Genomic DNA, 23,708 nt, shown 5'->3' with positions numbered 1-23,708 from the left:
CACATCGGATCCCTTAGCGTTACCATGGAAACGCAGCGAGGGCTCGGAGATTTAGGAAAAGCAAATACTGGAGGCACAGCCCGCGTAGGAATTGATTGAAGGAGACACCACAGACTTCCCACAGCGGTAGCTGTAGGGCAAGAACCGTGTCCCCCCTGGGGTGACTTGCGGGTTGTGTGGTTTGTCTGCCATCAGAGCAGCCTGTGGGCAGTGCCACCCTATCCTGCCTCCCACCTCACCTGCCCTGCGCCCCCTCGGAGGTGTGGAGAGCTGCTGCCTTTGAGGATTGGCCTGAAACAATCCCATTGTAAGGATGGGCTCGGTTTAAATCCAAGAGCTGTGGGGCTCTGCCTGTAGAGGATCTGGCTTTCATCTCCCGTGTGAGCGGCTTGAGCAGCTACAGGGCACAAAGACACAGGAGGCAGCCGGCAGCTCACAGTAAAAGCAAAACATGCTTTGGTGAGAGAAAAAGCTGCAACGGTCAGGAGAGCCAGGCACGTGCCCCTGTGCTGCCCACATTCCACGGATCCACTCCCTGCCGTCTGCATTATCTGAGTTGCTCTGGGGCTGGGTCATGCTTGTGACTCGCATGCAGAGTATTTTTAGGTATGATAATTTCGGCCCGTTATTGTTTCTGCGTTTTCAGCTTGCTGTTGCAATGCTGAAGAACTTCCTGGTGTCTGAACAGGCTGATTTTCCTTCCTTGCAAAAGCAGCAGATGGAAGGAAACAAACACTTCTCTGCAGGAGAAGTTGAACAGGAGAGTTCTAACAAGCACAGCATTTTCTTTTGCCCCATCTTGAAGGGATCAGAGTCAACAATGCTCAGAAGACCAGGGCTTTTGCTACTGGGAACTCCTTGGGAACACTGGGATTTTTTTCAAAAAAAAAAAAAGAAACAATTTAAAAATATCTCCATGAAGGACTCAGTCTTCAGATCCTGTAATTAAAGAATCTTTTTAATATCCACCATCGGTCACTTCTTCCTGCTCCAGCATGTTCCACTTACCTTCTCAACCCACTTTATAAGAAAAGGAGAAACAACATCCCATATTGGATAGATCTGGAGGGGAGCTGCTCTTTTCTGCAAGCCCTGCTCACAGCTTAGGTCTCCCAGCAGCAACTCAAATCCCAGCTAGGAGGTTTTTGGGAGGGTCACAACAAGCCAGTGTGTAGGGCAGCGCATGAGCAGGCAGCTCCAGAGAGCACACATGCCAGTCCCTTCCCATATTGCAGACAAGGCTCCCATGGGAAAGCTGGCAGGGCTTCACTCCTCACCAGGTTAAAAACTGCCAGCCTAAGCAGTAAAGGATTTAATCTGGACAGCAAGATTAAATTAACCAGTGGTTAATTGTGATTTCTCCAGTAGGCTGAAGAAATAATGGAGCGACAAAGGACACTGGTGAAATCAGTGAGGTGGGGCTCCAAAAACCATGCTTGACTGAGCTGGCTGTGCCAGGTGGAGGCAATTTGGAGCTCAGCTCTGCCTTGCCCTGTGCACCACCCGTCATGTTGGCACAACTCAGCCGGATCACTCTGTATCTGCCCCTCGGTTCTGCTGCTGGATCTCAGGAGAAAAGTCCCGTTGGGAAAGTCTTCCACCTCAGTGCTGCTGTTGTTTTCATTCCTCCTCCTTACAATACTCGGGGCTTATTGGGGCATAATTTTCTGCACCAGTAAACCAGGCTCTGCTTACGCCTGACTCTGCCCGGGCTGGAGGACGTGTGGCTGTGCTCGCTGGGGCTCTCCTCGTTCCAGCAGACCCGATGTGACCGAGTGGCTTTTGTTGTTACAACAAGCACTCACCGAAAATTGCAGCTCTGTGTGTGTCTAAAGCTGTGTATGGAACCCACACCTGTGTCTGCCATGCCAGGAACCTGCCACTGCTGAGGCTGGTCGAGGTGTGGGGCATCTTCCTTGGGCAGGGGCTGTCATAGAATCCCAGGATGGTTTGGGCTAGAAGGGACCTTAAAGATCATCCAATTCCAACTGCTCTGCCCTGGGCAGGAACACCTTCCACTAGACTAGGTTTCTCTAAGCCCCATCCAACCTGGCCTTGAACACTTCCAAGGATTGAGCAGCCACAGCTTCTCTGTGCAACCTGTGCCAGGGCCTCACCACCCTCACAGGGAAGAATTTATTCTGTATATCTCATCTAAATCCACCTCCTGTTCCCTGTCCTGCTTTTATCTTTTCACTGTTCCAGAAGTCTTCTGTGATGTTTTGGGGAGGAACATCTATTATACAGCATTTATTAATCCTTAACAAATCTCTCCAGCCTAATTATACAGCTCTAATTCAGGATATTATTCCACAATGGGAAAACAAGACATAGCATCTATGTATATTCAATGCCTGTGATTCCATTTCTTGCACATGAAGTGCTTCTGCCTTCAGGGACACAGGAATACTTTATAGTGATGACAAAAAAGTTTTTGTCATGTGAATATTTTGTCTTCGCTTTTTTCTTAATTGGGTAATTTAGCACTAAAAGATTAAAAGAAAGATCTAGTTTTAATGTCCTGCTTATGTCTTACTGATCTAGCTTTAACCCACCCTGCCTTTGAGTTTTATTATTTAGCTTTTAATGTTCAATATTTATTACAAAGTGAGATTAAAAGTTTTCCTTTATTGCTCAGTCCTACACAATAATTAAAGGAACACATGTACAGTGCCAGGATTTCAGAGGACTCACTCCACTGCAATTCTGTCATATTTTCAATTGCTTTCAAATGCTTTCACAGCACATCCCATGCGGAAGTCACTCAAAGGAATGACTTTGAGCTTCAAGTGTCTCTTGGGAGAAAAGACATTTTGCACTGGAGGAAAAGTCAAAAAACACAGAGGCATGAAGTGATTTGCCTAAAACCAAGAGGGAAATGAAAGCAGAACCAGTCATGTGCTGTAACCACAGCATTATCTTTCTACAGAGCTTCCCCACCTAAGAAAATAAAATATAACAGGGAAAGCAGCTGGAAGAAATTCCCATTACCCCTCCGGAATCAGTCGTGCTGAGACTAGAAGGACTAATTAGGCCGTGATTTGCCTCCACTGGCCCCAAAATGGCTTTGACACAAACAGTTTCACCAGTTCTCCATGATACATTCCAGCATCTTCTCTGGGGGTGTGTACAGGTTGCATCTTATTTTAGTCTCTACATTGTCCAAGTCAATCACTGTGCAGCTAATTACCACTGTGGCTACAGCCTTACTTAGGGATGTAATCCCACCTCAGTGGCAACTAAATCCATGCATGTCATCTGGACAGCTCCTTACTCCAGCAAAATTCTCAGTGCAAATTGTGCATCTGGTGGAAAGGTGAAACCAGAGTCTGTCAGTGCCTGCAGCTCCTGTTCCAGCTCCTTCAAAGGCACCTGTGTTGCAGGAAACTTGCCTTCTCCTTGCATCTCCAGTAGGACTCCTCAAAGAAGAGTCACTCTTTGAGGTTATTCCTGGCTAAAATCCCTCACGGTCTCTTCAGCATGAGAACTGGGATGTTCATTCATCTCACTAAGACATCGATGAACTACCTATGCCTCAAAGGCAAAATACAGGGAAAAAAGAATCCAACCTGATTATGGTACGGAATAATGAGCACTGAGGCATGTATTTATGACTGAGTTGCAGTTCAAAACCATGTCCTCAGGCTTAAACGCTTGTAACTCTGAATCTGCAGCTTGGAATCCCAGAGGGGCTGATTCAGCCTTCCTCATCCTAAAGCTGATATATTTAAATCTCATCAACCTTAGGGATTGATGTGGGTAATTTTGTGCAAGCCTGACTACAGCTGAACTGTGCACGTAGAAAATAAAGGTTACACAAGCTGGAAAATCTCTTAGCCAATGTAACAACACAAAAACTCCCTGAATAAACCAACTTCTCTCGCTGCGTGGTTTCCTACACGTGCTCCTTCTGGAAAGAAATTTCTGAGCTGCAACACCATCTGCTTCATGTGGATATGGAAGAGCTGACGGCGCTTTTGGAAGAGTGGGCCAACATCTTGTGTTTGGCTCAGCTGTGGTGCAGCAGTCACTGCCTCTTCCCTGCCTTCATGGGCATACATTGGCACTGCAATGTGGTGGTGGGACAGGGTAGGACCAAGGCTTGGTCAGCATGGCTCATATAGTGCTGGTTTCTGAGCCCTGGCCCTGGTGCGTTGCTGCTGAGGCGGCAGTGTTTGTCAGCATGAGTTTACATCAATTTTCTGACTCCCTATGTTTAGCTAACACGTCCTGTGGCAGCTTCCACTCTGAATAATTATACTTGAGTCCCACAATGTACATTTTGTGTAGTGCATGGAGCTCATGGGGTCACTCCTGCAGCTCCCACATGCTGGGGCCATGCTGCTGGCCTGTAGCATCCCCATGGGCAGTGACACACCAGGTCCCTCTGGCAATCCAGGCTGGCTCCAAGGGGTTCTGGTTGCCCTCTGGGCACCAGTGGAGCTGCCCTGGAGCCACCCTGGTTAGATTGAACTGCTTGGAAAGTAGCCCAGCAGAGAAGGACCTCGGCGTGCTGGTCGACAGCGGCTGAACATGAGCCCAGGTGTGTCTGGGTGGCCAAGGGGCCAATGGCACCTGGCCTGTATCAGGATTAGTGTGGCAGCAGGACCAGAGAAGTGATTCTTCCCCTGTACTTGGCACTGGTGAGGCACCTCAAGTGCTATGTCCAGTTCTGGGCCCCTCACAGAAAACGGACATTAAGGAGCTGGAGCGTGTCCAGGGAAGGGCAGTGGAGCTGGGGAAGGGGCTGGAGAGTCAGTCATGTGAGGAGCATATGAGGGAGCTGGGGGGGCTCAGCCTAGAGAAAAGGAGGCTCAGGGAGGACCTTCTCATTCTCCCCAAATCCCTGACAGGAGCGTGGAGCCAGGTAGGAGTCGGGCTCTGCTCCCAGGGAACAAGGGACAAGAGGAAATGGCCACAAGTTGTGCCGGGGAAGGTTCAGGTTGGACATCGGGAGGAGTTTCGTCTTGGAAAAGGTTGTCAGGCATTGGAAGGGGCTGCCCAGGGAGGTGGAGGAGCCACCAACCCTGGAGGTGTCCAAGGAACGACTAGACGTGGCACTCAATGCTCTGGTCCGGTTGACAAGGTGGGGGTCGGTCACAGGTTGGACTCTGTGATCTCAGAGGTCTTTTCCATCCTCAAAGATTCCGTGATTCTGTAACTCCGTTCCCCCACGAGCGCTGCCCGCGGCCCCGGGCGGCTCCGGCGGGCGGGGCGGGAGGCGGCGCGGCCGAGCGTGACGGGGAGGGCGGGAGCGAGCGGAGCCCGCAGCGAGCAGCGACCGGGCCGTCGCCGCCTCCGCCTGCGCAGCGCCCGCACCGAGCCCGGAGCGCCATGGCGGCCGCGGCCGCCGAGCCCAGCACCGGCCGCTACCAGCAGGTGAGGGGCGGCGGGGCCGGGCCGGGGCCGGGCGGCTCCCGGGGCGGCGGGGCCGGGAGCGGGGCTGGGCCCGCGGCCTGTGCTGGCGGCGGCGCCCGGGGCGGAGGCCGCGGGTCCCCGTGGGGCCGGGCCGGGCTCGGCCGCGGAGCCGCTTCCCGCAGGCTCGGGGCCGGGTGTGCTCGGGACCGGGTGTGCCCGGGGCCGGCTGTCCCTGTCTCAGGGCCGGAGTGTGCGCCGGGCCGGGTGTTTGTCCTGTCCCGGGCGGGTCCCGACCTTGGCGCAGGGCGCTGTCCCCGCCGGTCGTTTCCCCCCGCGGGTCAGCGAACCCCGCCGGGACCCGCGAGGAACGGGCTCGTTCCGCATCGGCCTGAGGTCACCGTTAGTTTTATTCCACCTTTTATGTGTAGGCTCCTCTGAAACCCCTCCGGCCAGGGGCTGGCCTTGCAGAGCTCCCTCGGGCATTCGGGGTAGTCCTTCCCTCCCTGCCTCCCGTTTGTCAGCAGTGCCCGCCCCTCGGGAAGGGTCGGGGCTCAGCTGGGCCCCCCGGTGTGACCCAGTTCTGGCCGGCGCCTTTCTGACATGGAGAATTCCTTACTTCAAGTGAGGGAGAGATCCTTCAAAGCAGCACACACAGCTCGCTCTCGCTGAACCGAGGTTCTCACAGTAAATCGCTGTGTTGTGACTTTTCCTCGGTAGCATTTCCAGCGTGGGTAGGCTCGCTCTCGTCAAGAGTTCGAGATACACCCTCCCATGGGATGGAATACTTGTCTCATCTGACAGCTGGAGGTCTCTGTGTTTTTACATGCTGGAAATGTGAAATTAAGTAAAACTCAGGCTATATTTTTTGGTTGTTCTGTGCTAAACAGATGTTTAACTGTGTTCTGTGATAAACAGTTCACTTACTATGGCAAATCTCTTTGTGTTGTTCTTGGAACTGGTAGGGACAAATAACCAGGTCTCTGCACTAATCGCCTTTCTCGGCGCGGTCCTGCCGTTGTTGTCGACCCTGACAAGTGTCTTCACAAAAGCCTTTTCCCAAGGGATCTAGCAGTGTGTCCCATCGCCTGGAGTTCGTGGGGATAGGTGACAGAATTGCTGAAGGACCCTGTTGCCTTGGTCTTTGGTCACCCTGTTCCTGGCTGATACACTCCTGGTTTCCTTAAAGAGGGCTGTGTAAAGCTGTTGTTCACCCAGCTCCTGCTCACACCTCACAGACACAGAGCAGACTCATCTGTGGAGCGTAGCCGTGCGTGGTGCTGCGGAGATTAGGGAGCCAGGCTGTGCCAGAGGATTTGCACTGCTAAAGACAAGCAGATAATGGAGGCCTGTGAAGCGACTGGTGTAACTGGAGCACAGAGTCAGATTTTCACATGTAAATGTATTCACTTTTGTGTAGCTCTTTAGAAATTGCTTTTCTTTCCTTGCCCTCTGCCAGAACCCAGGTATTCATGTTGTGAAGTGTCTTATTGCTGAACTGGCTCCTAATGTTTGTGTTGCTCTGAAAAACCCTGCAAGCTGTAAAAATGCAGAGTTGGGGTTTAGATGAAGAGGAGATGAGAGTGTGGGAGTGTCTCTCTCTAGCATTGAATGTATCTATTTTTCTTCCGTATTTTGAAACTTATTGTGTGTGTGAATGTACGATAATGAATGTTGACAGACTAATAGTGAAGTGATAACTGTAAGGGCTAGAGGTGAATACAGGACCCAGTAAGTGGGGGTAACCTGGAGAAATTCAGAACAAACTCTTTAAATCCTTTAAATTATTGGATTCTGAGGCAGTGGAAGAATTTTAGAACTTGGGTTTGTTGTTTTTTTTTTGAGTGATGGATGTAATGGATTAGTGGGTTTGGTTACACTCATAGGTGGTTCCTGTACAGGTAGATATCCAAACATGCTGGGAACGTGTATCCTCGCTCCAGGAAGGGTTACTGGTGTATCCATGTGTGTGTAGGAGCAGCACTGGTGAGAAGTGGGCACTATTTGAACATGTAGAAATATGTAAGATTCTTCAAGTGCCTGTATTTTCAGGGAAAAAAGGTGATAGTTAATGAGCATGATCTGAGAACAACAGAAATAGATAAACGAGTTTGAAACCTGTGTGTTTCCTCACCCACCCCTTCCTCAGCCCGTGCTGCCCTGTGGATGGGGGTTGGGAAGGTGGAAGTGTGGGCTGTGCCCCTCAGGAGCCCCTTCTCCACAAACTTACAACCTGTGTCCGTTCCCCAACGCGGGCAGTGCTCAAGGGCTGTTCGCTGATTTATTTTCCAAAGCCAGCTTTCTAACCTTGGGCTTTGTTCAGGCATTAGATAATCTGATAAAAAATAGCCTGCGATGGTGGCTTTGGGCGATGCGAGTCTGAGCTCACGAACTGAGGAAGTGCAGCTTGATGTACAATAAAGCTAAAACTCGGGAGAAGGGATTTCAGCTTCCCTGACCCCTTCCATGTGGAGCAGGGCTGGGGCAGGGTGACCGGGGCAGACAGCAGGATTTGGATCCTCCTCTGCAGGCTGGATGCCAGGGCTGTGCTTGTGGAGGTGGGAGTGGGAGAGGTTTGGGATGGAAGGAGGGCTTCAGCCTGCCCTGGAAGTGTTGTCCCAGGCAGTGCTGTGTCCCAAAAAGGTACACTGTGTCCCACAAAGGGACACTGGGAGGCTGTTGTCATTTTGACCTGCCTTTGGGAAAGTTATACAGGGATTTTGTTGGAATTAGGGGTTTAAAGCCTTTTGAGCATAGCCCCTGGATTGTGAGTTCAGTGGCAGAACTGTATTTCATCCTCGGAATAGAAATTACCCTCCATTCTGGAAAAAATAGCCCGGCTTTAACAGGTTTATTTACACTCTGTGTTAGCCAGGCCTGCTTTTCACTTGAAGCATTCGAAAATAAATGCGAGGTGTATGAGTAATGTAAACCCACCTAGGAAATGGTGGGAGTGTTAAATAATGAAGACACATTCCTTTTTAAGTGCCATTTCTTCCTGTTCCACTTGTTGAAGGCTTACATGGATCATGAATCATTCCATAAAGGGAGGTGGCTATGGGAAAAATAGGGAAGAAAGATTTTTCCATTTGTTTGTTTTTCTTTCAGTGATACTGTAGAAGATAGAATTCCTGACTGTAGAAGATAGAATTCCTGAAGATAGAATGGGAATAGAGTTTAAATCCATGAAGGACCATAATGCTTCCTTAATATCTGGGAAGGCTGGAGTGGAACAGGGAGGCCGGTGTTAGTTGCTGCCTTGTGGCTACCTTAAGCTTGTATTTAAGTTTTTAACTAGGTGGGCACACAAATCAAAGCTAAAAAATAAGAATGTACCAAATCTTTTAATGTCAGCGGTTAGAATTAGAGGTGTCAGTGACTGTTTCCTCAGTGAGGTACTTTTAGTGTGCAGATGTGCTGGCTAAAGATAAGAATGGTAAGAAGACTTCCAGGGTAGGTTGTTTACACTGTTATTTATTAATTTATTTTAAATAGAAAAGGAGGTGTCCATTGACATAAAAACCAGTAAAGATTAAAAAAAAATTGTAGCATAAAATCACTTGCAGAGCTGCTGCTTTGGGGTTGTGATGAAGCTGTCCTGTGTCCAGCCTGGGCTGTGCTCAGGTGACTAAAGTCTGGTTGTTTTTTTCTGAAACACTCACCTCTGTAGGCAACAGTACCTGTCAGGTGAGTTCACAAGGTTTTAGTGATTCTATGTGAAGAAGTAATTATAGAATTAAAACAAATTCTATCTCTAAAACTCAAAGGATGTGGGAAAGGCAGGGAAACAGTAGCAGTCCAGTGTCATCTCACAGCTTGTGTATGAGAAGAAAATAGCTTTGCATGCACACTTTTAAATAAAATATTATCTCAGGCGTCAGGATTGTGTTGCACTCTGAGTTGGGCTTATTTGGTGCCTTTTCGCTCTTCACTAAAATTCAGTGGGACTCAGTAAACCCATTGGGAAGCGGCTGTAGGAGCAATCTCTGAGGGCTTCGGGTTGTTAAGTGGCTCCCAGAGGATGCTGTACCTCTTTAGGTGGGCTTGGCATCATGTCTTAAAAGCAGCCATACAGAAAGCAAGTATGAAGAGTTCTGTGTGTGTGAATTCTGATCCTTTGTCATTGGGACTACTGAGAAAAATTCAGTAATAAGGTGTATCCAAGCATTCTGTTTCTTCCTCTTGTGAAATATTAAAATTTGGTATATGACGGCACAATCAGATTTTTTTAACTTTCTTCATATGACAGTTTTTAAAAATGCGATATTTTAAAATGTTTAAAAGATCCAGAATTCTTTCTGTGATGCCTTAATGTCCAGAAAAATATTAATCTGATCCTGAATGTTGTCAGAAGGCCTTATGCTTTGTTAAGTGTGAGAAATTTAATTACAGCTATCTAAGATTAAAACTTACTTCTTCCATATTAAGACCTTGAACACTCGAGTCTAAGACCAGTCTGAGTGCAGGTTTGTGCTGGCCCAAGTGCTTGTTTACAGTCTGTCCAGACCGGTCTAATTCCCCGTTTGAACAGAAAGGAGGGAATTACATTAGCGTGTTTCCCAGGACTGAGGAGTATTTCTTTGTTGTCAGGCCCTTGGCTGCAGTGAGTCAGAGAAGAACAGCATCCTTGTGAGCACAGGTTGTATTCTGACGGATGTAAAATACGTTTTGGTTTGTGTTTTTACCTTGGTGGCTCCCAGGGTCATTGTGAACGTCCCCTCAGGTGGGTGTTCCTGCTGGTTTCTGCTCCTTGTGTTCTCACTGTGCGCCAGGGAGCTGGTCCAGCTGGGGGAAAAAAAAGGTGGTTTTTTGGGGAAAAAAGTGGAGGCACAGTTTTCAGTCCTTTATTAAAATGGAGGAGTATTTCAGAATCACAGAATCATCAAGGCTGGAAAACTCTTCCAAGATCGAGTCCAACCTGTGACTGATCCCCACCTTGTCAACCAGACCAGAGCACTGAGTGCCACATCCAGTCGTTCCTTGAACACCTCCAGGGATGATGAATCCACCACCTCCCTGGGCAGCCCCTTCCAATGCCTGACAGCACTTTCCATGAAGAAAATCTCAGGTTGGCACAGGCCTTGGAGGCCACTCGCCAGAGCCAGGCTCTGCTCAGGGCCGTGGGGAGAAGCGGTTTCCCAGCACGGCTCAGACAGGAGCATTGGCATCTCCCCGGGGCAGGGAGAAGCCAGGGGAGGGTTGGCTTAGCACAGCTGCCAAATGTGTCACCTAAGAAGTGCTCAGCACTTTGTGCTGGGTGCAGGGAGCTGGGGCAGACACGCTCCTCAGGGCTGGCACTGCTCCAGGAAATCAGCTGGAAGTGCCTATGGGAGAAAACAGTTATTTGCTCATCAAGGAGAGGGCTGATGGGTGTGGGTTGGCTTGTCTAGTAGCTTATCATTATTCCTGCTGATTAATAAGATGATACTAAGTTACAGGAATCTGCAACAGCATTGGGCAAAAGTCAGGATTTCGAAGTGGGGTGCATTTAAAGTGAAGCATAAGTCAATAAAAGTAGTTCTCTTCAGAGTTGACAGCAACTTTAATTTGCTTCCAGAAGGCCAGGGATATGGAAGGAGAAGAGTCAGGAGTGTTGTGATGGGAATGAGTGTAACCCTTTTTGTGGGCAGGCTGGTGCCTTGCTGGAATACTGTCAAGTTCAGTAGCAATACACATTTCTAGATATTTATTTATTTTAACATTTGGCTTGCAAAGGTTATGATTTCATAGTTCTGGAAAAAATCAGTCCTGTCACCTTGTAAAAAAAAATATTGATTTTCTTTCTGTCATTAGCCTAAATATCTGCCTTTTTAATAATCTTGGAGAAACCATAGTAACAGCAGAACTGAGATCTGGTGAGGGTTGTCTTCACTCTAGAATTCCTCTGTGGGATTTTTGTGCAGTTCTGTCCAGTGTGCCAGAACGTAAAGTAAGAACTGGAACACAGTAAACATTGATGATAAATGGCTAACTTAACACATTACTGTGATATATTGCTAAGGCCAAGCTTGTAGAAATGCTGATTTAAAGTAAAAATATTTACATGCAGACTAAGGACTTGGGGAAGGGGAATTTAAAGATCCAAAACTGTGTCAGCAGCCCATATGCTGAGTTTAGGAAATTTGGAAGAATTAACCAGTATATTTATTGGAAATGCTTTCTTCAAAGTTTACATGGAAATATTTCCAAACAGTTTGAACTTTCATGCTGCTGTGCTATGTGTGTTTACATGGGATATGTCTCACTCAGGGGGAAGTGGCAGCCAGAGGTGATGTCTTGCTCAGTGCCAGGCTTCTGATGCTGGTTTTTGGAAAATAAATATCTCTGGATGTTCTGTCAGGGAGCTTTCTGTTGTTTTAGCAATCACAGCCAAATTGTTTTTAATAACTGTATGCATGGCTGTAAAGACTGTTGTATTGCCACAAATATCAGAATCTTGCTTTAAAAGCTAAAATCCATCAGTGAATCAAGGAAAGAATGACCCCACAGCCTCAGCTGAACAGACTGAAATCAAACACTGCTTTAACCAGGTTTTCCAGATTCTGAAGCCTCAGGAGTGGCCCAAAGGGGAATTCCTGGGAGCCGAGACTGGACCTGGAGCTGCACAGGGCAGGTGGGAGACAGGAGGCCAGGGCAGCACAGCACTGCTGGCCCTGCAAGGCCTCATGAGTCATTCTTCCTGTCACATGAACCCTCCCTGCTCTGCTAAGAGGCACTTAGTTGAATTTTAGATGCCTGGAATCATTAAAACGGCTGGAAGGCATTTGTGTACCTTGTCCATTAGAAGAAAAATCTGTTTTTTATAACTGTAACCTCCTACAGCCTCGAGCTCAACTTTAGAAAGTAGCTGCATTTTTTGTGTCATTACCTGAATAGTGATGTTTGAAGCCAGCAGTGAATTCAGCTGCTTTCTCCCACATGACATTGGTGGAAGAACATGTATTTTTACTATTGAAAGAAGAACCAGTGGTAGGAGTTAATATTCCACTCAGTTACCTGTGTCTTCTTTTGTTTCATCTCAGTGTTGTCACATGTAGTGCTTTCCTTCCCCCTCCTTGGTGACTGCACTCTCAGGTTGTACATGTCTTCTTTCTTACAGACATGAGGGGTTTAATTTCTGCCACCCCCTCGCCTGGAGAGCAGGTAACACAGGGCATGTGGTATCCAGAGTGTCCCAGGTGTGCCAGAGCCTTTCCTCCTCTGTTAACAGACTGGGTCTTGCATAGGCAGAAGGAAAAAAGGCGAGAAATGTGGGATTTTCATGGATAGACTGACAATAAGCATAGCAGAACATTTTCTGTAAATTCATAGACTGCAAAGCTGGAAGAGTCACAGAATGGTTGGAGTAGGAAGGGACCTTAAAGCTCATCTTGTTCCACCCTGTGTCATGGGCAAGGACACCTTCCACTATCCCAGGTTGCTCTAAGCCCCATCCAGCCTGGCCTTGAACACTTCCAGGGATGGGGCACTCACAGCTTCTCTGGGGAGAGACTGAACCAAGTAGTTTGTGTGTTTCTCTGTCCCTTTGGTTGCCCCTCGTGCTCTATGCAGGCTGCAGTAGTGCTGTCTCTTTTTTTAATTTTTAAAGCATATTTTAATAGACAATTACTTCACAAGTTAGTTTGCATTTTCTTCTAATGGCTGAGTGCCATGGGTTTATAAAATACGGCGTTTTTGTTTCCTGGAAAGGGCTCATGCTGAGTGAGCTGGTTTGAGAAGACGAAGATGCATTGCTGTGGTGGGAGTTGCTGCAGCTACTCCTGTCATTGCTTCGTGCCCTGAGGCTCATTAAAGCTGCAGGTGAGGCAGGCCCTGCCACCTCCACACCCATGTCCTCATTGCCAGGGCACAGGGAGGGATTATTTGCTGTGGTTCACATCTGGCCAGGGACCAGTGTTTCGGATGTCTCCCACTGGCAGCCACAGCTGCTCCTGGCGTAACACGGATTAAATTTTCATCCGGATCACTGAATTTCTCCTTCTTCAAGGAAGTGGCTCAGCTTTGTGTCATGTGAGGAGTTCTTATCCAGAAGGCTTGGGGCTGATCAGTACCCTTATTTTTTCTTACCTCTTCTGTTTGGAAAACGTGAATGGGGAGAGGCTGGCGGCTTGTTGTCACACGAGCAGGGTGAGCTCCAGCTGATGGTGAATCAGAGTGCAGGGCTGTGATGCCCTGTTGATTTGATACAGCTGGACAACACTCCTGATTTTTTTCCAGCACTTCCCAGTGTTGTTTCCTCCCCTTTTCTCCTCTCAGGCAACCTCTTGGACCTGCCAGGAGAATCGCTCGTGTTGTCACCTGCTAAGCCCAGTCAAGACTTTCACAGAGGACGTGGATGTGGTCTGATCTGGAACAGGCTATAGATTATAGACTTTCACTGGCAGAGGTTGCCCAGAGAAGTGTGCCTGCCCTATCCCTGGAGGTGTTCAAGGCCAGGCTGGACAGGGCTTGGAACAGCCTGGTCAAGTGGAAGGTGTCCCTGCCCATGGCAGGGGGTTGAAATGAGATGAGCTTTAATGTCCCTTCCAACCCAAACAATCCTGGGATTCTGTAACCTTTGATCTTAGGCAGCAAAAAGAATGGAAACCCAAAACACAGTTGTATATCCAAAGTCTGCCTTTAGAAGTGTGAGCTGCTTAGGGTTTTTTCCCCTGATAAGATGTACAAGTGAAATAAAAACATAGCTCCACTCCCTCAACCCCTGAGTTAGGTCTGGAAGGACTTGAATGGCAACATGTCTTTCCAAAGGAAAGAAGGCAAAATGTCATGGATGGCTTCAGGAGCATTGGCTGGATGTGCAGGAGGGAAAGCTCAAGAAGATGTTGTTCAGTGGTGATTGCAAACAAGGGCAGTACCTCCTGCTCAGGGCAGTGGTTCAGCCCTAGGATGCTTTTTTGAGGTGAGTTGTTGTTCTGCAGACAACCTCAGCAACTTTGCTGCTGAGATGATGGGAAATGGAGAGAAGTTAAAAACGAGATGGCAGCTGTAGCCTCATTTCTGGTGTGTTCTGCTTTGAATTGTTGGCCTGGTACTGCTGCTTCCCTGATCAAAGCCAGCCTGGCACACCTGCCTCGTGCAAGTGACACTGTACCCGTGATAGCTCCGTGGTTATTTATACAGAGCCTGTGGGAAGCACAGTGCACAAAATAAACCGTCTTCTTTTCAGTCATGCAGTGTGAAAGGTTGAAGGGAAATGGCAAGATTCATACTTACGTGCATCATTATGTAATGTATCCATGGAAAAACACTTCCTTAGCAAAGCCACAGGCAGCAATGGAGTCTTTTGTTGGGTATGTCACAGTATTTCTTTGACTAAAACACATGCAACTGCAGCTCCTAAGCAGTGGGAGCTAAGGAAGTGCCAGGGAAATGGAAAGGTACTGGAAAGCTGTGTGCTGTGCTTTATTGGAGTCCAGGTGTGTGATGAGAGGATTTAAAAACACATTAAAACCTAGATGGCACATTGATCATTCCAAGTGGGAGTGCTTCGGAGGGAGGCCGAGCAGCTGCTCAGTGTCCCGTGGTGCTGCAGAACAGTCTCCTTCCAGAAGAGTCTGTTGTGTGCAATTAAAGCTGCAGGGGTGATGTGACAGCACTCAAGAACCCCCCTTAACCTCCTGTGTGTGGGTCTGTTCAGCTGCAGAATGAAGAGGAGCCAGGTGAGACTGCGCCGGTGGTGAGCGATGCCCCTCCGCCCTACAGCAGCATTTCTGCGGAGAACACAGGTAATTTACCTGCCAGGAAAGGGCTGGGCTTGCTCTGCTGTTGTTCATTGCTCTCCTCGTCGATGGCTGGCACTTCCCAAGCTGCAGGAATCAGAATTGATCCAGAGAGCCTTGTTGGTACTTGTGGTTTAGGAGATGCATTTTGGCTGTGTTCGTCTGATGTCATCCCATCAAGTGGTGTTCAAGTTACAGTTCACAGTGTTCTCAGTAAATTGAAGACAGTTAAAAATCAAAGTGCTATGAGGATTTGTGGTTCTCCTCTCATTATTTGGCATTTGGATGATGCTGTGTCCCTTCCCAAAAGGACTTGTTACTTAAAAGCGTTTAAAGAATTCACTCTTCCTGCACTTTCCACTAACTGAGGACTTGGTCATAAGAACTGTACTTCTGATTCATCCTCCTGTCGTGTCACTAATAACTTTAATAACCACTTTATAACTACTTGGATCTGGAAATACAACTATTTCTGAGTATCCAAATCAGGAGAGACACAGCAAGTGGTGTTGTTTTAAACATAAGTACAGCCAGGCATGTTCAGGTAGTGTTCTGTGGATTGCTTGACATCAGATAAGGTGCTCCTGTCCTTTCCACTTAATGTTTTAGGATGGCAAGAGGCTGGAAGGGTGGGGAGGGGACAGGAGAGGCACTGAGTTGTTTGAAGTCACCTGGAACACTTCTCGTTCACAACACCGTGTTTTTAAGGAACTGACAAGTTGCCTTCTCTGTAACTGTTTTTTGTGCAGCTTATTTTGACTACAAGGATGAGTCAGGATTCCCGAAGCCGCCATCGTACAACGTGGCCACCACACTGCCCACTTACGACGAGGCAGAGAGAACCAAGGCTGAGGCCACCATTCCCTTGGTTCCTGGGAGGGTGAGTGCACCTGCCTGCCTGGGTGTCCCAGCTTTTCTAGGGTAGAATTTCTTGTTTAACTCCTGCCCATCACATGCCATGACTTTTTTTCTTTTGTGTTGGGGGGTTTTTTGTGTGTTTTTTAAGCTTTCTGGGGCAGTGATATTACACACTCCTGAGAGCTCTGTGGCTATTTTTTTTCTTTTTAATTTTCCTCTGAGCACTGTGATGATGTCAGACATCTCCGTAATACCAGCATGTGCTATCCAGATTAGCTTGGCAAGCTGACAGAGGGACTGTGCTGTAGTCCTATGCTCTGTCACTGGTTTTTGGGTTTTGGTTTTCTGTTTTTAAAAAGATTTAGGATTAATTCTTCAGCTGTCTGGCATATCTACCCTTGATACTCCTGCTGTTTACTTAGTTGACTTTTCTGGAGGTCAGTGTAGCTGATACAAGGATGATAAAACCATTCTGTCAGAATTATTTCTTTTTGCTTTTTCAACATTATCTCTTGTTCAGCCCTTTTGTCCATCCCTGCTAGCATTAGGTGTCCACTGCTCATTGTACTTCTTCACAGAAGCCAAATTCCTTGCTGAGATGATAATTTTTTGATGAGTAGAGGAATTCTTTACAGTGAGAAGGACATGCTGGATCTTGGCTATGTTAAAAATAAATTTCATATTATGTAGATAACATTTCGTGCCCTGCATCATCTGAGGATGAGAAGCAGGAATTTTTGCCTGCTTGCATTTGTAGCCTTTTAGATTTAGGATTCCAGCCCTTTCTTGAAGAGCCACATGCAGAACTGGGATTGCTGTAATGGACTGGACTGACTTAAATCCCCCCATGTGGTGTTTCCCTCTGATTTGCAGGATGATGACTTTGTGACACGGGATGACTTTGATGACACTGACCAGCTGAGGATAGGAAATGATGGCATTTTCATGCTCACCTTCTTCAGTAAGTACATGATGGAATGAATTTCTTTTGAAGCAGTGACACAAAATAGTTTGGTTCACACTTATGTTTATGTAGCATCAGGAAAAAACTGTGTGCAAGGTGTTTATGATTTTTTTTTCTCTTGGAATATAAAGGTGGCTTGACCTGCTGCTTTTCTCCTGCTTTTTCAGTGGCATTCCTCTTCAACTGGATTGGATTTTTCTTGTCTTTCTGTCTGACTACTTCAGCTGCAGGACGATATGGGGCCATTTCTGGGTTTGGTCTGTCTCTTATTAAGTGGATCCTTATTGTCAGGGTAAGTTGTGTGGTGCAAAACAACGTGCACAGGCACCAATACTTTTCAACCAGCTTGTTTTTATCTCCCTTATGTTGAAGTTAGTGATAAATTTTGTTTTTAAAAATGAAATAATTTTTGAGCCACTTATTCTCTAAGAACAGAGCTTTTTCATAATTCTTTCCTGTTTCTGTGCTGAAAGTATCATTATAGTAAAAGAAAATACAGATTGCACACTCAGGTATGTGTTGTGGATGTTCCATCCCTGGAAGTGTTTAAGGTCAGGCTGAATAGGGCTTGGAGTGACCTGATTTAGTGGAATGTGTCCCTGCCCATGGCACGGAGGTGGGAAGAGATGAGCTTTAAGGCTCCCACCAACCCAAACCATTCTGAGGTTCGTTCTAAATGTGGCTTTCTCTGACAGAGCTGCTGTATTGGATGTGGTTGTGTGTTGAGCAGCAGCAATGATCTGATCTGTGTAAGACCTTTACCCAGGTAAAGCCAGCCCTGCCATCAGCACAGGGATGTGCCTCTCCAGTCTCATTTCCTTAGGCTTTCCTGTGGAAATAAATGAATTCTATAAAATGTGGGATAGCTGATGAGAAGAGTCTCAGTGGGAGAAGCCCTCTGGTGCCCTCTGGTGCGGAGTCCCTGCGGCACAAGAGGAGGGAACCAGGACGAAGCTGCTGTTCTGTTCAACTGTGTATTTTTGGAGGGACTGTGAGAAAATATTTCCATCAGGAAGTTACTTGGAGTCCGTGAAATGATGGCACACAGACATCACAGGCCGAAAGGCTGAATTTCAGGCAAAGAATGTCGTTAGCTGTGCATAAGTAGAAGTAGAGAGCATTAGTGTTAGGCTGTCACTTCATACCTCATGTTTTGGGGCTGGGAATTCTAATTTGTAAATACAGTGTCTGTTAACTTTTTCTGTAGACAGTGAGGCTTTTCGGGGCCATCTTTTAACAGTGGTGTTAAGAACTGTTTGCTGGATTAAGAGATGTGACAGAAAGAGGTGACATTAACTGCGGATTTGATTTAAACTTTGATAACAAGTTTACATTTTGTTAGGTTCTTAGACTTGAATAGAATAATAACAAAGAAATTATACTGTATTTTCCACTGGCACAGAGAACTTCAGTGCTCTAATAGTGGTGGCAGTAATTTTCCCAATAGAAAATCATGTCAGAGGGTTCCACAGATCTGGGATTTCACTTTCAATGGCTATACCATCCAGCCTTACAGTGTAATGAACATGGTGCACTGCTGCAAGCCTGGTCTTCCCTGTCAGAAATTGCAACTGTGGTTTATGAGCATCAAGGACACAAGTTAAAATAGGAATATTTGCCCAGTAGTGCCCTTGAGCTCCACTGATTGCCAGAGTTTATGGCTGGGTATTGAATCTGTCCCGTTCCCCTTGTTAGAGTTGGTGTGATGTGTATAGAAAACCAATAAATAACAGTTTGTGGAGGTAACTTGTTCCCTGCAGTCAGTGCAGTTGGTGAAGTGCAGCATTCCATGTGGTCTCCTGTGTGCAGTGTTGGTCTGGTTATTGCTGAAATTAGTGGGAATAGATTTGGATTCAGAAATTTCCATGTGCTCTAACCTTTATCTTTTTTGTTTGGTTGGTTTTCAGTTCTCCACCTATTTTCCCGGTTACTTTGATGGTCAGTATTGGCTTTGGTGGGTCTTCCTTGTACTAGGTGAGTGTTTGCAGGGGAAGATGCTTAAAAACTCTGTAAGTGCAGTTCGGATTTTGTGAGCACAGCTTTCCTGGCTATTAAATATGTGTGTGTGTAGATGTACAGCTGAATTGTCACCCTCATACTCATCTTACTAAATGCCTTCAGGTTTTAAAGGCAAGTAAGCACTGTCCTTCTGCTGCCATTTCTTGGTGGCAGCATCCTGATTACCATCCAGAAGAGGTAAAGAAAAGAACAGTGCTTGTAACTGATACTCTATCTGTTTTATATCTTAAATGGAAGTGTAGGTTGTTGTTTTCCTGGTTTTAATTTCTTTATCCTGCTTTGGGAGTGACTGGATCTCATTTGTAGTCAAAAATTTTGTGATTGCCCAAGGGAAGTTTGGTTTTGAAATTGCCTGAAATGGAAAGATTAGATGTCATTGCTACCAACAATAATTATTGTATGTAATCAGCTCTTGTGCATCCCAGGGATGAGGTCTCTCTGTACTAGTAATGGGGAGTTCAACTGTTCCCTCTCTCACTGAAGAAGTAACACTATGTTAACTGGACAAATGTCTTTTCCCTCCAGGTTTTCTGCTGTTTCTCAGAGGATTTATTAATTATGCAAAGGTTAGGAAGATGCCAGACACTTTTTCCACTCTCCCCAGAACCAGAGTTCTCTTTATTTACTAAAGGTAAACTTTCTACTTTCCTGAATTTGTTCTGCTTTGTTTTTAACTCTATGTAGAAACATTTTTAGGCTAGACTTTTCTTTGCTTTAATATTTTTAGAACACAAGGCAGCAGGGAATAATTGTTTCCTGGTATCCCATACCCAGCTCTTGTGTCTGTGACTTGATGGGGAGCAGAGGAATACTTGACATTTCTCCCTGAGTTTTTACTGTGAGGAATTGTATATTCATTTAATTCCATGACTAGATATTGCAAGAACAGTCTTGCCCCTTGGTATTACACTGTGTTTGGCAAATGTGTCTTTCAGAATTAATCACGTGCTTGAAACATGTGATGTGTCCTAAACATGAGGAAAGGTCACAAAATGTTGTTAGAGGGAGGTGCCAGTGCCTTTGGTTATTGGCACAGAAAGAGCAATTTGTCTGAATTTTGCCTGCTGTTTGAAATTGCTGCCAAGTTCCTGAAGAAATTACACTCTTGCACATCTTTGCTCTCCAAAAGCCCCTCCCACCTGAACACACTGTCCTGCCTGAGCATCTTTCAGAAACCTGAGTGCCTGCAAGTCTTTTGCTTTAATGCTGAACTTCAGCCTTGCTGCCTTAATGGGGCTTTAAAGGAGGAGGCTTAAGTAGCTGAACCCTTGTAGCATAATTTCCTGCTCACAGCAGATAATGGCCTGGCATTAACTGTCCCTCCCTGAGGGGAAGGAAATCCTGGAATAAGTTGCTTCCCAGCTGGGGAATGCAACACGATGCTCCCTTTAGAAATATGGTAATAACACTCCCATTTCCCCAAGACAGAAGAAATTGCAGCTGGGCCAGTGGTATAAAGAAACCAAACCAACCCCCGCTTCAAATTGGGGGTCATTAAATTGTTCAGATTTTAAAACTGAGCCTTGATTTTCCAAATGCACTTTCCTTTTATTTGGAACTGCAAATTGCCTAAGATTCTGCTTCATTTCTAGTCTGTGAGGAGAACCTGCAGCACAAAACAGCCTTTGTGCAGTGTTTTCCACTGGTGATAGTGTGTAAAAATAGTTCAGTCAATTTATTTATGGGTTTGAGTTCTGTTTAACAAAGTTCTGGTTTATGACCTCCTCCAGGATTTGTAATATCCTCTCTGATTCCTGCTGAGTCACCAGAGGGTTTATTTGCCCCAGTTGTATGGTCACGTAGTGTGAGCGTTTAAAATCAGCTTTATCATCTTAGTTTGCCTCACTGAACATTTTTTTTAAGTTTTGCTTCTTTACCAAAACTTTATTTTCCATTTATTGAGGGAACTGTATGATTTCTTGTTGCACAGACTTTTCCTGTGTTTGGAATTTGAAATTACAATTTTAGAGACCTTGCTTCACTCCTTGCTACTGAGGATGGAGGTGTAAAGTGTTTAAATTCTTATTTATGTGTCATTTTAGAGCTTTCAAAAAGCACTTTCTCTTTTTGATATACTGAGATAAATGTCCAGAATAATTAATAAGTATTACAACTTTGGCAATTCCCCTGAAAATAAATCTTTAATCCTAAATTCTGAGAGAGGAAACTGCAAAAGACTTGGATTTTTAGTGTACTCTTGTTCTGAAGATGAGATTTCTTCTACGGGGCACGATGAGAAGGGGACAGTGAATGAGCATTTTAATGTTAGAGCAGGAATCATTTTTAGAAAATTAGGAGGGGAGTAATTAGTGCAAACCATAAAATACAGCCTGGTGAAATGAATCCAATGGGAAGCTGGTGTTCACTGTTCCACCTGTGTGTGCAATAATGGACATGATCCTGGCATTATCCCATAAAATATGCACAGACTCCTGAGCACTTTGCTGGAGTCATGCCATTGTGTGCTGAGATACTTCATAAGTCTTTAGACATCCTGTGCTCTGTGTGAACGACATCCTTCTGTTTTCCAAAATAACACTCTGACTATAGTTTCGGTGTTCAATATCCTTCTCCGACAGATGTTTTCTGGCAAATGTCTTCCTGCATTAGTGAATTCCCCCCCAAGAAGCAGCAGGACACCTGCAGGAAGTGAATCAAGGCTCTGGAGCAGAAGAAAAAATAATCACCTGCTTTAAAATAAATAAATAAAAGTACTGTTGGAAAAAGAAAAAAGGAGAAGCATTTCTTTCTATTTGTTTTTAGGTGTACAATTTTAATAATTAACGCAGAATTCTGTAATTGTTGAATCATTAGTGGCTAATGTTTGAAACAGCTATTGCAGTCGAGTCTGTGACGTGCTAATAAAGCCTTACAGCGATAGTTTGTTGTGATTTGGTAGCATGAGCCGTCCCCGGAGCCAGCAGGGGCCAGGCTTGCTTTATTTCCTCCTCCAGCCTGGGAGCTGCTTGGGCTCTGTGTGTGCTGTACAGCCCGTGTGTGCCGTGTGCCACATCCTGTACAGCCTGTGTAACACCGTGTCCTGTACAGCCTGTGTAACACCGTGTCCTGTACAGCCTGTGTAACACCGTGTCCTGTACAGCCTGTGTAACACTGTGTCCTGTACAGCCTGTGTAACACCGTGTCCTGTACAGCCTGTGTAACACCACAACCTGTGTAACAGTACGTCCTGTACAACCCATGTACACCGTGTCCTTTACAGCCCATGTACAGTGTCCCGTGTAACACTGTGTCCTGTACAATCCAGTTATGCCACAGCCTGTTCAGCCCGTGTACACCATGTCCTGTACAGACTGTGTGCTCTGTGTCCTGTACAGCCCACATGTGCCATGTGCTGTACAGGCTGTGTGCACTGTATCCTCTACAGCCCGTGTACACCATGTCCTGTACAGCCCGTGTGCTCTGTGTCCTGTACAGCCGACGTAACACCATGTCCTGTACAGTCCCGTTATGTCACAGCCTGCACAGGCCGTGTGTGCCATGTCCTGCACAACCCACATAAGGCCATGTGCTGTACAGCCCATGTACGCTGTGTCCTGTACAGCCCACATAACACCATGTGCTGTACAGCCCGTGTAACACCACATCCTGTACAGCCTGTGTGCGCAGTGTCCTGTCCTGTACATACACCCTGTCCTGTCCAGCCCCTGTACACCATGTCTGTACAGCCCCCACACACCAGGTCCTGTCCAGCCCACATCCACTGTGTCCTGTCCTGTCCTGTCCAGCCGCGCGCGCCGGCGGCAAAGGGATGATCTCAAAAGCTGAAGCGACAGCACCGCGGTGGCTGCACACCTGCCATCCAGCAGCACCTGTGCTGCCTTTGGAGGAAAAGGCGTCGCTGTGGTCCAGGTTCCAAGGTGTCAGAGGAGGGAGGATTACTTAGAGGTGGCACAAGTATTAATTTTTAACAGTGTATATTCTCGGTGTTGTCCTAAACTTTCCTTTCGCACTACCTACTTTTTTGGGCTATGCGGGGGTTTTCATGGAACACTTCGGTAGTGTAAAACTGAAAGATCACGTTGCAACTTTGTATAAAAAAATTATCTTGCAAAACAAAGGCCTTTTTTTTTTCCCTTTGGCTTGGGACTTTTGAGACAATTCCTAACATACCTGTAATTCCTGCTTTTATAATTTGTGTTAGCAGAGACTGATGTGTCCGAAATGTAGATTTAATGTGCACTCCTGTGCTTTCTGCCAAGTGGTAATTCACTTTGGAATTTTACTATGTTCAACCTGTAAATAACAGCAGAACATTAATAAATGTCACTTCTGTAGCAATTTTTGCTGTAGGGCAGTGTTTAATTGACTTTTGATTCGTTATTGTACCTGGTTATCGATGACAAGTGCAGATTGTCTGGGGGAATTCCATCACTTTTCCACAGGAGGTGTAATACAGACTTCCACTTCAATGTGTCCATTTTCTTTTTTGTAACCAAGCAATGCCAGCCTCTCAGGAAACGGCGACTCAATTTTGGGGGGTTTCTTGGATTTTTTGGTAGTTTCATGACTTACCTGCCTTGTGAAACTCTGGTTTTGATTCATGGCTGAACATCTCAAATGCACAGTCCCCACAAACAAGCAGTTGGGGCTGACGGAGACAGATGGAGGTTCCACAGATTTCTCTTCAAACAGGAGTAAGTGAATACAGAATTAGGAATTTTATCCTGCAAGGCAAAATCTGCAGCATTGGGGAGCTCTGAATCACATTTGCCCAAACTTGGTCGATCAGCCTTGTGTTTGCTCTCCTGGCATCTGGGCCTTATTTGGGCTTG

At 46.3% G+C, this 23,708-nt stretch overlaps 1 protein-coding gene across 2 annotated transcripts; it reads left to right on the top strand.

The window, feature by feature from the left end:
- The first annotated feature begins 4,701 nt into the window (after positions 1–4,701).
- Positions 4,702–23,214, top strand: NDFIP1 (Nedd4 family interacting protein 1). Of its 2 annotated transcripts, none has more exons than XM_017822883.1 (8): positions 4,702–4,867; positions 14,993–15,080; positions 15,824–15,954; positions 16,806–16,893; positions 17,064–17,188; positions 18,804–18,870; positions 19,441–19,546; positions 21,495–23,214. In XM_017822883.1, the coding sequence occupies exons 1-7, from the start codon at positions 4,775–4,777 to the stop codon at positions 19,542–19,544; spliced, it is 696 nt and encodes a 231-aa protein (XP_017678372.1). In that variant the 5' UTR covers positions 4,702–4,774; the 3' UTR covers positions 19,545–19,546; positions 21,495–23,214. The 2 variants fall into 2 exon arrangements, with proteins under 2 accessions (XP_017678372.1, XP_017678373.1); XM_017822884.1 differs by lacking the exon at positions 4,702–4,867 and adding an exon at positions 5,241–5,379.
- Positions 23,215–23,708: the final 494 nt, after the last annotated feature.

Source organism: Lepidothrix coronata, unplaced genomic scaffold, assembly GCF_001604755.1.
Source record: "Lepidothrix coronata isolate B3197 unplaced genomic scaffold, Lepidothrix_coronata-1.0 Scaffold100, whole genome shotgun sequence".
Taxonomy (NCBI): domain Eukaryota; kingdom Metazoa; phylum Chordata; class Aves; order Passeriformes; family Pipridae; genus Lepidothrix; species Lepidothrix coronata.
This window is presented reverse-complemented; position numbering and strand designations above follow the sequence as displayed.

Bases quoted from the DNA above. Each gene is read 5' to 3' on its own strand.
- NDFIP1 (XM_017822883.1), top strand. From the start codon at position 4,775: ATGAGGGAGCTGGGGGGGCTCAGCCTAGAGAAAAGGAGGCTCAGGGAG. The intron at 15,081-15,823 runs GTAATTTACCTG...TTTTTTGTGCAG, and splicing joins CATTTCTGCGGAGAACACAG to CTTATTTTGACTACAAGGAT. The intron at 16,894-17,063 runs GTAAGTACATGA...CTGCTTTTTCAG, and splicing joins TTTCATGCTCACCTTCTTCA to TGGCATTCCTCTTCAACTGG.